This window comes from Pan paniscus, chromosome 1 (assembly GCF_029289425.2).
Source record: "Pan paniscus chromosome 1, NHGRI_mPanPan1-v2.0_pri, whole genome shotgun sequence".
Lineage (NCBI taxonomy): Eukaryota > Metazoa > Chordata > Mammalia > Primates > Hominidae > Pan > Pan paniscus.
This window is the reverse complement of record NC_073249.2, coordinates 3,452,854-3,465,257: the sequence shown is the minus strand read 5'-3', so window position 1 is coordinate 3,465,257 and position 12,404 is coordinate 3,452,854. Positions and strand designations below refer to the sequence as shown.

Here is a 12,404-nt window from a genome sequence, read left to right as displayed (position 1 = left end):
GGATCCAATAGATTCATGTGGCCCAAATTTCATCCAGACTTCATCTTCCTCTGTGTACAGTGGCAACTATTAAAATCATAACAGAGACTTGTTGGCTCCAGCCCATCCTTGCAACGTAAAACCTCCACTCGGTGCAAACTCTTTCCATCCAGTATTTTCTGATGTCCCTGAGGGCTCTCATGAATGCTCATCACACGTCTCCTCCTGGAAACAACTGCTGCTTCACCAAGAATCGCAGGCCCCACGGGGAACCATCGCTTCTCTCCTGCCTGTCACTGGGCACAGCCACCAACGTTCCAGAGCCATCATGGTGCCAGCCCCAAATGACCAGGATGGTGTGGAGAAGAACACGTCTCTCCCGTGCATTATCCTGCCTCAGAGGCATCTCAAATGATGCTGCTTGCACCTCAGGGTTCTACAGTGTTTCATAAAAGAGATCGATGAGCAAATAAATAGATTAACTTCATGTACTCTTAATGGTTCAAGACCTCTGCCAACCAGCGGTCTTAGGATAAGCAAGATATGACCTCATAATAGGAGGTGTGCTGGTTGGATCACAAAGGCTGGTCCTTCAGCCAGAGTGGGTGGTTCTCTGCAGGGACCTCTTCTGAGCTCTCCCTGATGAGACAACTAATCATCGTGTACACTGCTGAATGACAGTGTTTGCAGAACCTCTAGCATGCATGCTGGCCTCGGCGATCTCTGCCAACACTTTATTACACAAGCCAGAGTCACCTTCATCGGAAGACTTGAGAACTTGGCTTCTCTATCCCACGAATGTTATGCAGTCATCTTCCCAGCATCCTGCAGGACAGACCTGCTTATGCCATTTGCAGTACAAACAAAGTACTATCTATCTGAAATTGAGCAGCAAGTGCTTTAACTTCACGTACCTCTCCTTCTGAAAATGCCATCAGGATAGCTCAGCCCATACCAAGCTTCTGGTACTTCTCTAGTACCCCAAAGCAAGTAATTCATGCCCTAAGGCATTAGCATCCTTGAAGGGAATGTTGCCAAGACAAGGCCACTTCTGCAGAGCAGATACCTTCCCCAGAGGGGAGGCGTGTAAAGTCTTGCCTCAAACGTAGGGATGTTCAGGAAGCGGTCATGGACAGCGAGATCATCAAGTCCCTTAGGAATAAGTAAACTCAAATAAAATAAAAATAAAGTGATTTTCCCTTTTGGAGGTATGTGTTTCGGTCTGGCGCAACTCAACACTGTCAGAAAAAATAAAGACACTTACTTGAGACCTAGGAGACCCTTTGGGGCAGAATTGCCCTCAGCAGAGCTGGTGATGGTTTCCCTTGAGAACAGCCTTTCCCATGAGGGATAAGGAACTGCGGAGATACTGCTCACCTTGGCCAGGAGCATTGGGCCAGGGATGATGGCTTGGGACCTGGTCCCTGGTATCTCAGGCTGGTCTCCAGGGGTCACTGGTGAGCTTTCAGGGGACAAAAGAAAAGGATCTTCACAGATAGTTGGCTGTAAATAGGAAGGAGGCAGGGTCAGTGGCGAGGAGGATATTTGAATAGTCAGCATGTATTTCAAAGCCGTGGTTCTGTCCCCCTCTGGTGTTGCTTCCTTCTCCTCTTCACTCTGCAGCCGCCTCTTGGTGGTCAGAGGGTGAATGCAGGGCCCTGGGGTTTGGGGCCTAGGGCTGGGAGACCAGAACTCTTGGAGCTGGCTTGATACCTGGCAATCCTCATCGAGCATCTCCATCTGTCTACGACGCGTTCTGGCACGTTGCAGGTGAAGTGGGTAGAGCATGGGATGGTTACTGGAATCGATGCAGTTCCAGGCTGCTGTCCTTAAGAGTGCGAGTGGTACCAGTCAGTGTTCTCGGCATTTAAATATTAGTTGTTGTTATCTTGGCTATCTCATGCGTGTAAGAATTCTGTGTGTGTAGTTTCCATCCTTAAATTCAACCAAGGTATTACTGTAAAAAAAGCAAGACAGGCCTGGCGCGGTGGCTCACGCCTGTAATCCCAGCACTCTGGGAGGCCAAGGAGGGCGGATCACAAGGTCAGGAGATTGAGACCATCGTGGCCAACATGGTGAAATCCTGTCTCCACTAAAAAATACAAAAAATTGCTGGGCGTGGTGGTGCATGCCTGTAGTTCCAGCTACTCAGGAGGCTGAGGCAGGGGAATCGCTTGAACCCAGGAGGCGGAGGTTGCCGTGAGCTGAGATCACACCACTGCACTCCAGCCTGGGTGACAGAGCAAGACTTCGTCTCAGAAAAGAAAAAAAAAAAAGCAAGACAAAAACTCTCTCCCTTTTCTAGAAAAGAGCATGCCTGTGCGTATGGCTGGCTGTGTGCCTACAGTTCATGTGCCTGTTTCCATTTTTGCTGCTCAAAGCCATGGATTGGTGTGTAGTCAGGACCTGCATTCTCTGCTTGGTGGTTCAGTGTCTGGGATGATACTGTTTCCCAGTTACTCTAGAGCAGAGGTCAACAAACTTCTTATGCAAAGGAGCAGGTAGCGAGCATCTTTGGCTTTGTGGGCGACACAGGCTTTGTTACAACCACTCAACTCTTATTGTAGCACAAAAGTAGCCACAGACACTATGTAAACAAATAGATGTGGCTGTGTTTTAATAAAACTTTATTTACAAAAGCAGGCAGTGTGCCAGCTTGGGCCTGCAGGGCCCTGGTTGGTCAGCCCTGTGCCTGAGTGATAACATGCTCTTTCATGCCTTTAAAAATGATTATTAAAGTGTGTTCATTATCCTGTTCTTTTTGTCCTTTTTCTTGTTTAATAAGTGTTCACTGATTTTAAAAAGACATTTTTCTAAAAATCTGGGGGTTTTTTTGTTTTTTGTGTGTGTGTGTGTGTTTTTTTTGACACAAGGTCTTGCTCTGTCACCCAGGCTGGAGTGCAGTGGTGCAATCTCGGCTCACTGCAACCTCTGCCTCCTGGGTTCAGGTGATTCTCCTGCCTCAGCCTCCTGAGAAGCTGGGATTATAGGCATGTGCCACCATGCCCAGATAATTTTTGTATTTTTAGTAGAGATGGGGTTTCACCATGTTGGCCAGGCTGGTCTCAAACTCCCGATCTCAGGTGATCTGCCCGCCTCAGCCTCTCAAAGTGTGGGGATTACAGGCGTGAGCCACGGTGCCCAGCATAAATTTATTTTCAAAGGCAAGTGTGGTCAGTGTAGGCAGGGAGCGAAACATGTATGTGTAAACACAGCTACTTGAAAGAGCGGTGCGGTCCTTCCTCAGGCTCCCGTCAGCTCTGCTCCGTCCCCAGTCCCTTCCTGTGCCTGCCCAACCTGTCCTCCATAGCCAGGGCCCCCCAACCAAAACCCCTCCAGGCACCACCTCCCTCCATCCCTCCCGCCTGGCTCTGGGGAGGGGGTGGCCAGCGGCCCTGCACGCTTCTTCCTCTTTTCTCTTCCTCTCTCTTCAGACTTGATGGAAAGAGTGGGCTAAGTCTGTGCTGACTGTTGCCCTGGAAACTCTTTTGAACCTTTCTCTTTCCCTCCAAAGATTCCGAGTTCCTCCTACAGTTTGCAGCCTTCAGTACCCTGCCCCTTCCCTCCCCTGCCCTCCCTTACTTGGTTGTCTTTATTCCAAGTTAAATGATCATCATGAGGTTGGGAAAGCCGCAGCTTTCTATGCACCATGTTTTACTCCCCAAAGGACATCTTTTAGAGTCCGTAGAGGCCCACATGAAGGGCTCACCAGCAGCTGTACCGGTTTGCTTTCCACAAGGAGAGCTAAAATGCCAGTTGCTAAGCAGCATACATGCCGCTGCTTCTTTCCACAATGTAGACTTAAAAAAATCACTGTAAACATTTTACCATATGATTGAGTCAGGTGTGGGGAGTCGCAGTAAACATTTTACCATATGATTGAGTCATGGGTGGGGAGTCACGGAAATACACAGGGCAGGCAGTTCGCTATCACAATGTTCTCTCTCAATTCTGTCTTTGGTCTGTCTTCATGGGTAATGTCACGTGGAGACCCAGGGGATCTGCCATCAGCTGTGTGCAGTGGGTTAACAAGACGACGGGGAACTTCAGAGTGCAGGCAGTCCTCATCTTTTGCAGATTCTGTATTTGCACATTCACCTACTCTCTGAAATGCATGTGTAACCCCAAAATCAATACAGCGGTTTCACAGTCATTCTCCGACACGGGCAGAGGGGTAAAGATTCTGAGTCGCCAGATGCACACGTTCCCCGCCGAGGTGGAGCGTGCAAAGCTCTGCCTTCACGTTTGGCTCTCATATCGTGCACATGTGTCCTTTTTGCAGTCTCCTTAGCACTGTGTTTTTCATATTTTTGTGCTTTCTGATGGTTTTTTTGCTGTAAACGGCCCCCAAGAATGGTGCTGATGTCCTATTTAGGGTCCCTAAGCACAGGAAGGCTGTGATGTGCCTTACGGAGAAAATCCGTGTGTTAGATACACTTCTTTCAGGTAGGAGCTACAGCGCTCATGGGGGCCTAGTGTTAATGAATCAGGAATACACACACCCAGGAAAAGGAAGAGGAAGTGCACAGGGCAGCCAGCTTGATGTCACCATGTTACATCCTTTTATCCGGTCTTTGGTAAGTTTTCTTTTCTTTTTTTTTTTTTTTTGAGACAGAGTCTCGCTCTGTCGCCCAGGCTGGAGTGCAGCGGCGCGATCTCGGCTCACTGCAAGCTCCACCCCCCCGGGTTCACGCCATTCTCCTGCCTCAGCCTCCTGAGTAGCTGGGACTACAGGTGCCCGCCACCACGCCCAGCTAATTTTTTGTATTTTTGGTAGAGACGGGGTTTCACCGTGTTAGCCAGGATGGTCTCGATCTCCTGACCTCATGATCCACCCACCTCGGCCTCCCAAAGTGCTGGGATTACAGGCATGAGCCACCGCGCCCGGCCGGTCTTTGGTATGTTTTCTTGGGGACTTACACAGGGTCATGTGGAGATACAGAAGGATGCGCCTTCGGCCCATCTGTATGTGGGGCCACTCTGGAAAGTGCTAAGGTAACAGCTGTAGTACATGAGGAAGCCATGGAAGAGATGAAAAGTGGCTGAATGTGTGGATTCATCAGATGATGAGAACATTTAATGTGATAGATAGCATTGGTGTGAGGCTAGACACCAAAGAAATTTACAATCATGTTACCCAAGGGAAGGAAAGTATTAAACCCTTCTTGGCTAGTGTTTTATTTTAAAGAAATACCAAATATAGTTCATTATTTTGAAGAAACATATTAAATAAAGCATCTTATTAACAAGGTTATGTATTGACCAATTGAAGAAACTTTTGTCATCAGAGGTTCACAGAAACCTAAACCATATGTTAGGTTGGTGCAAAAGTAATTGAAATGGGCCAGATGCAGTGGCTCACACTTGTAATCCCAGCACTTTGGGAGGCCGAGGCGGGCGGATCGCCTGAGGTCAGGAGTTCGAAACTAGCCTGGCCAACATGGGTGAAACCCCGTCTCTACTAAAAATACAAAAAATTAGCTGGGTGTGGTGGCGCGTGCCTGTAGTCCCAGCTACTCCGGAGGCTGAGGCGGGAGAATCCCCTGAACCTGGGAGGCGGAGATTGCAGTGAGCCGAGATCGTGCCGTTGCACTCCAGCCTGGGCAACAGAGCAAGAGTCTGTCTTAGGAAAAAAAGAAAGAAAAAAAAAGTAATCAAAAAAATGACAGAAACCGTAATTACTTTTGCACCAAACTGTATTTCCCCTAAGAACAATGGCCCAGTATTTACAAATTCAGTGTTCACAAATATTTTATAGAACACAGCTACCATGAATAACAAGAGCTGACTGTATATGATCACAACCTAACTGAGCAGAACTCACCCTCTACTGCCCATATTGAAGACAGAGCCCAAGACGCATCCAGGTGCAGTGTCTCTGCTAAGAATGTGTGCCAGGAATGGGACAGTGCGGCTGTCCATGGATTTCTGCTAGACAGATAGCATTTGGAAGGAGTTAAACTTTCACAGCTCCTGTTCCTCCTCCTCTATATCCCTTACCTCGCCACTTTCATCACTGGTCATTTTGCTGGAAGGGAAGCCCTGGTATATTCTTACATTGCTCTGGAAGTGAGCCTTAGCCCAGCGTCGCCAAACTTACACCTTAATTGGTCCCAGATGAGAAGGAAAAACTATTGCTCTTACCCCACAGTCTTCCCTCCCTGAGGCCAGAAGCAGGTCACGTGTAAAATGGTCTGCTCTCTGCTGACAGTGGCCTGAGTCTCCCACAGTGTCTGCTGAGCTGGATAGTCCCTCTCCAGGGAGCTTTGCAGGGGATGGATGATGACACATGGACATGGGGACGAATCCGTCTCATCTGGAATCGCAGACACAGCATGGAGATATGAGCATGCGGCATGGGAAATAGGCTTCCTCAGCCTTCAGGATCAGGGAACATGCCAGAGATGCAATGACATTTGGCAGCAGTTGAGAGTATGAGTGCTGTTGATGAAATAAACAGAGGCCTTTAAAAGCAAGGCAGGAAAAATGTTGGGACGAGTACAGGAACAGAAAAACAGCCATTTCTCCAGGTCCATTCAAAGACTTAGCAATGCTCCCTGCAAACCCCAGGGCCTCATTATCACCACTCAGGGCAGTGGCCCCGCACAGCACCTGCACAGTTGCCAGAGGAGGCCTCTCTATAGGAAGTGCTGCTTTCTGTTGTGGATAGAGTGGCTGGCTGGGCCTCTCTCTGTGTTTTTCCCCTAGTCTTCAGGAATATGAATGCCTTTTCCTTCAGTGCTACTAGGTGCAAATACGCGAGTTAAGGGACAATGCCAATAAAGTAGCCGCAGTTTCCTGGCTAAAGGAACTGTGCAGGTATTAAAAACCCACAGATCTTCAATCCAGGTTCGTGGCAGGGGGACTCCTTTTTGTTGCAAGATTGTCTGTGTGTGGAAACCCCAGAGAAAGGCCACACATGCAGTTAGCATGCCGAGTCACCAGTCACAAAGCCCTTTCTCCTGATCCCCTCCTCTTGTTTCTATTCCCAGGCCTCATTATGTGTAATGTCATAGACACACACGCCCAGGAACATCCCATCACAGCCAGGACAGAAGCGCCAAGGGAGGTGCTTTGCACAAATTCCATCTTGGAGTTAGAAGCACTTGCTCGGTGCTTGCCAACTACAAATAGCCCCATGCTGGAAAATGATGCTAATTAGTATGCCATTAAAAAGGGGGGGGGATCACCACCCACAACAAAATGGCCGTGTGCAGGCCTGAAGCCCTGCCCTGAGGGCCACAGGGAAGCATGGCCGCTAATGCAGCCTAATTCACTTTGTTTGGCAGAGAGAGCAAGCTCGCCATGTTGCTGCGGGAGTCTCTGGGGAACATGAACTGCCGTACCACCATGATCGCGCACATCTCGGCCGCGGCCGGGAGCTACGCGGAGACCCTGTCCACCATCCAGATTGCATCGAGAGTCTTGAGGATGAAGAAAAAGAAGACGAAGGTAAGGAGCTCGCGGGGTGGGGGGGTGGTGGATGAGGGAGCCTTTGGAGCCGTGCCCTGGAACAGAGTCAGAAAAAGCTAAATCAACATTGCCAATCCCCCAGCATCAGGAGATGTAACTTGGAGCTGACAACACGTGGCTCAGGGTCCACTTTGGGGCAGGGAAACCTTGGGGCTGATACAAAGTCATGTCACCTCCCCACACCTGGTGCTGGCCCTGGTCACCCAGCCTGGACCCCTGACCGGAAGCACTTGGTCCGCTTTAGAGAGTATAAATGGATTGCTACCTCAAGAGGAAAAACGTTGGAGGGATGGAAAATATTGTTTTTCTCATGCATGGCCTTGGTCCTGTGTAGGTGGAGACTGTGTCCTTCGGGGGCTTGGCGCCAAAGAGGTTCTCAACTCCCTGCTCTCAGGGCCCCTCCACTGCTGCATGTCCAGGAGTCACTCCCTGGCTGCGGCTTTTGTCCTGGCAATTCAGTGGTTTCTGGATGATACTGAGTCTGCTGGACATCGCTGGGCTCATTTTCTCAGGCAGAGGCCAAGCCAGGATGGTGGCAGGGTGGCAAGTATTTGAGAAAACCATCATGATCGTGGCCACTCAGTGGCAGGGGCAGCTGCTGAGGTGGGGGCCTTTTTTCCCCCCTTCTCTGTTTTGTACCTTTTTTATCTTTAAATAGCATTTCTTAGCCAGTGTTCGGCGGCACAGGGTGCCAAACATTGGTGAGCCAGCAGCCCTTAGCTGGTCAGGCAGGGCCTGGATGGTCACCTCCTTTCCTGAGCAGCTGTTTCCCCAGCGTGCCACACGGGGCTTCCCCTTCACAAATGCAGTGGTGATGTGACACCGGGCATGCGGGCATGGCACCCCGAGTGGCCCACGTGCGGGAGGCCAACGGGGGTGGCTGTCAGTAGCCTGTGTCGTCAGGGGCCTTCACCACTTGCCGCGCACAGCTGGGCTCCCGGGGAAACTGCCACGGAAAGGCCACCACGTTAACTGCTGTCTCACTCACAGTACACATCCAGCTCGTCCGGCGGGGAGAGCTCCTGCGAAGAAGGCCGCATGCGCAGGCCCACCCAGCTGAGACCCTTCCACACCAGGACCACGGTGGACCCTGACTTCCCCATCGCTCACCTGTCCAGCGACCCCGACTACTCCTCCAGCAGCGAGCAGTCCTGCGACACCGTCATCTACATCGGGCCCAACGGCACGGCCCTCTCTGACAAGGAGCTCACCGACAACGAGGGCCCCCCAGACTTTGTCCCTATCGTGCCGGCCCTGCAGAAGACCCGGGGCGACAGCCGGCCCACAGAGGCAGGAGAGGCTGCAGCCAGCAAGTCAGAAAGGGACTGCCTGAAGTGCAACACGTTTGCCGAGCTGCAGGAGAGGCTGGACTGCATCGACGGCAGCGAGGAGCCCAGCAGCTTTCCTTTCGAAGAACTGCCTGCTCAGTTCGGGCCAGAGCAGGCAAGCAGAGGCCCCCGGTTAAGCCAAGCAGCGGGGGCAAGCCCACTCTCTGAGTCTGATAAGGAAGATAATGGGTCCGAAGGTCAGCTGACCAACAGAGAAGGCCCTGAACTCCCAGCCTCCAAGATGCAGAGGAGTCACTCACCTGTGCCCGCCGCGGCACCCGCCCATAGCCCCAGCCCAGCCTCACCCAGGAGCGTCCCGGGCAGCAGTAGCCAGCACAGCGCCTCCCCACTCGTGCAGAGCCCCAGCCTCCAGAGCAGCCGGGAGAGCCTCAACTCCTGCGGCTTCGTGGAAGGGAAGCCCAGGCCCATGGGCTCCCCCCGGCTGGGCATCGCCAGCCTGTCCAAGACCTCGGAGTACAAGCCACCCAGCTCTCCTTCCCAGAGATGCAAAGTCTACACCCAGAAGGGGGTCCTGCCGTCTCCCGCCCCACTGCCTCCCTCGAGCAAGGATTCCGGTGTGGCGTCTAGTGAGTCCTTGCTGCAGCCCGAGGTGCGTACGCCCCCGGTTGGAATGAGCCCCCAGGTTTTGAAAAAATCCATGTCTGCTGGGAGCGAAGGGTTCCCGGAAACTCCTGTCGATGATGAGCAGCAGGCAGCTACTCCTTCAGAGTCCAAGAAGGAGATCCTGAGCACCACGATGGTGACGGTGCAGCAGCCACTGGAGCTGAACGGTGAGGACGAGCTGGTGTTCACGCTGGTGGAGGAGCTGACCATCAGCGGGGTCCTGGACAGCGGCCGCCCCACCAGCATCATCAGCTTCAACAGCGACTGCTCTGTGCAGGCCCTGGCCTCGGGCTCGCGGCCCGTCAGCATCATCAGCAGCATCAGCGAGGACCTGGAGTGCTACTCCAGCATGGCCCCCGTCTCCGAGGTCAGCATCACACAGTTCTTGCCCCTCCCGAAGATGAGCCTGGATGAGAAGGCCCAGGACGCAGGGAGCAGACGCTCTTCCATCAGCTCCTGGCTGAGCGAGATGAGCGTGGGCAGTGAGGGTGAGCAGTCGTGCCACAGTTTCATAGCCCAGACGTGTTTTGGGCACGGGGAGGCAATGGCAGAACCTGTGGCCTCGGAGTTTGTCAGCAGCCTCCAGAACACCACTGTGGTGTGCAGAGAGAAGCCCAAGGCCAGCCCCGACAACTTGCTCATCCTGTCTGAGATGGGAGATGACTCTTTCAACAAAGCAGCCCCCATCAAAGGCTGCAAAATATCCACAGTGAGCAAGGCCATGGTCACCATCTCCAACACGGCCAATCTGAGCAGCTGCGAGGGGTACATCCCCATGAAGACCAATATCACAGTTTACCCCTGCATTGCCATGAGCCCCCGGAACATCCAAGAGTCCGAGGCCCCCACTGCCACCCCCAAAGCAGGCCCCACATTAGCCCAGTCCCGGGAGAGTAAGGAAAACAGTGCAAAGAAAGAGATGAAATTTGAGGACCCCTGGCTGAAACGAGAAGAGGAAGTGAAAAAAGAGACTGCTCATCCCAATGAAGAAGGGACGATGAGGTGTGTGACTGCCACGGGCCCCTCGAATGCTGAGACCAGAGCAGAGCAGGAGCAGGACGGAAAGCCCAGCCCGGGAGACAGGCTCAGCAGCAGCAGCGGAGAGGTGTCGGCCTCCCCGGTCACTGACAACTTCAGGAGGGTCGTGGATGGGTGTGAGATGGCCCTGCCTGGTTTGGCCACCCAGAGCCCCGTGCATCCCAACAAAAGCGTCAAGTCCAGCAGCCTTCCCAGGGCCTTTCAGAAGGCCAGCCGGCAGGAGGAGCCGGACAGCCTCTTCTATTACTGCGCTGCTGAGACCAACGGGGTGGGTGCAGCCTCGGGCACCCAGCCCTCCAAGGCTACCCCGGAGAGGAAGGTGGCTTCCCCCAAGCACTGTGTTCTGGCTCGGCCCAAAGGGACTCCCCCTCTGCCCCCTGTCCGAAAGTCCAGCCTGGACCAGAAGAACCGGGCCAGCCCTCAGCACAGTGCCAGCAGCAGCGGCACCAGCAGCCCCCTGAACCAACCAGCCGCCTTCCTGGCGGGCCTCCCAGACGAGCCTAGCGGCAAGACGAAGGACGCCAGCAGCAGCAGCAAGCTCTTCAGTGCCAAGCTGGAGCAGCTGGCCAGCAGAACCAACTCCCTGGGCAGGGCGACGGTCAGCCACTACGAATGCCTCTCCCTGGAGCGGGCCGAGAGCCTGTCCTCCGTGAGCTCCCGGCTGCACGCAGGCAAAGACAGCACCATGCCCCGCGCGGGGAGGAGCCTGGGCCGCAGCGCCGGGACCTCGCCCCCCAGCTCCGGGGCCTCGCCCAGGGCCAGCCAGTCCAAGATCTCCGCCGTGAGCAAACTCCTCCTGACCAGCCCCAAAGCGCGCAGCCTGTCCACCTCCACCACCAAAACCCTCAGCTTCTCCACCAAGTCCCTGCCGCAGGCGGTGGGCCAGAGCTCCAGCTTGCCCCCCGGTGGGAAGCACATGTCCTGGTCCACGCAGTCCCTCAGCAGGAACAGGAGCTCGGGCCTGGCCTCCAAGCTTCCCCTGCGGGCCGTCAATGGGCGCATCTCAGAGCTGCTGCAGGGTAGCGCGGGCGCCCGGGGCTTGCAGCTGCGGGCCGGGCCCGAGGCGGAGGAGCGCGGGGGGGCCCTGGCCGAGGACAAGCCCGCGGCCGCGCACCTGCTCCCGTCGCCCTACAGCAAGGTCACGCCCCCGCGGAGGCCCCACCGCTGCAGCAGCGGCCACGGCAGCGACAACAGCAGCGTGCTGAGCGGGGAGCTCCCGCCGGCCATGGGGAAGACGGCCCTGTTCTACCACAGCGGCGGCAGCAGCGGCTACGAGAGCATGATGCGGGACAGCGAGGCCACCGGCAGCGCGTCCTCAGCGCAGGACTCCACGAGCGAGAACAGCAGCTCCGTGGGCGGCAGGTGCCGGAGCCTCAAGACCCCGAAGAAACGCTCCAATCCAGGTAGGCGGCTGGGCGCAGGGACGCGGGTGAGGAGGGCGGCAGGTGGGCGAAGTGCCCAAACCCCACTGCCAGGGTGTCCCGTGCCCGTGGGGAGGGGGCGTCCAGGCCTGGCCTCTCCTTTCCCACGGCCCGGCACCCCGCAGGGCTCCGCCACTGTGAGAAACTGCCCTACTGTGTGCCCTCATCAGGCTTAGGGCTGTGAATCCCTTGGTGCTCAGCAGGGTGGAAAGGCGAGGGCCCGGATGCAGATGGCAGCATGACCCACACCTGCTCGCTCTGGGGGAAGCCTGGCTCTTCGCCATCCATTCCCTCACCCCTGCCCCTCTGCTCAACAACCAAGGATCCTGTGGACGGTTTACAGCCTGTTGAGGGATCAGGTGAGGGTACCTACCCTCATGACCTGGTGGCTTCAGAAGCCCCTCCTGTGAGGTTGGTGGCCTGCAAGACTCTGGCAACCTCTCTCAGGGATGTGGGATAACGCACAGATTGTCCCATTGAAAGTGGAATGGCGAGGCCCTTCCTCCACCTCCACCCCAAACATATTTGTGGACAGTCATGT

General features: G+C 54.5%; 1 protein-coding gene across 2 annotated transcripts in view; it reads left to right on the top strand.

The window, feature by feature from the left end:
- The window catches only part of KIF26B (kinesin family member 26B), a 560,184-nt gene that overhangs the window by 528,018 nt on the left and 19,762 nt on the right, over positions 1–12,404 (top strand). For both annotated transcript variants that reach the window (XM_034950150.3, XM_034950152.3), the window contains 2 exons: positions 7,269–7,431; positions 8,443–11,845. In XM_034950150.3, the coding sequence (XP_034806041.2) occupies positions 7,269–7,431; positions 8,443–11,845 (3,566 nt within the window). The remainder of the gene's footprint in view (positions 1–7,268; positions 7,432–8,442; positions 11,846–12,404) is intronic.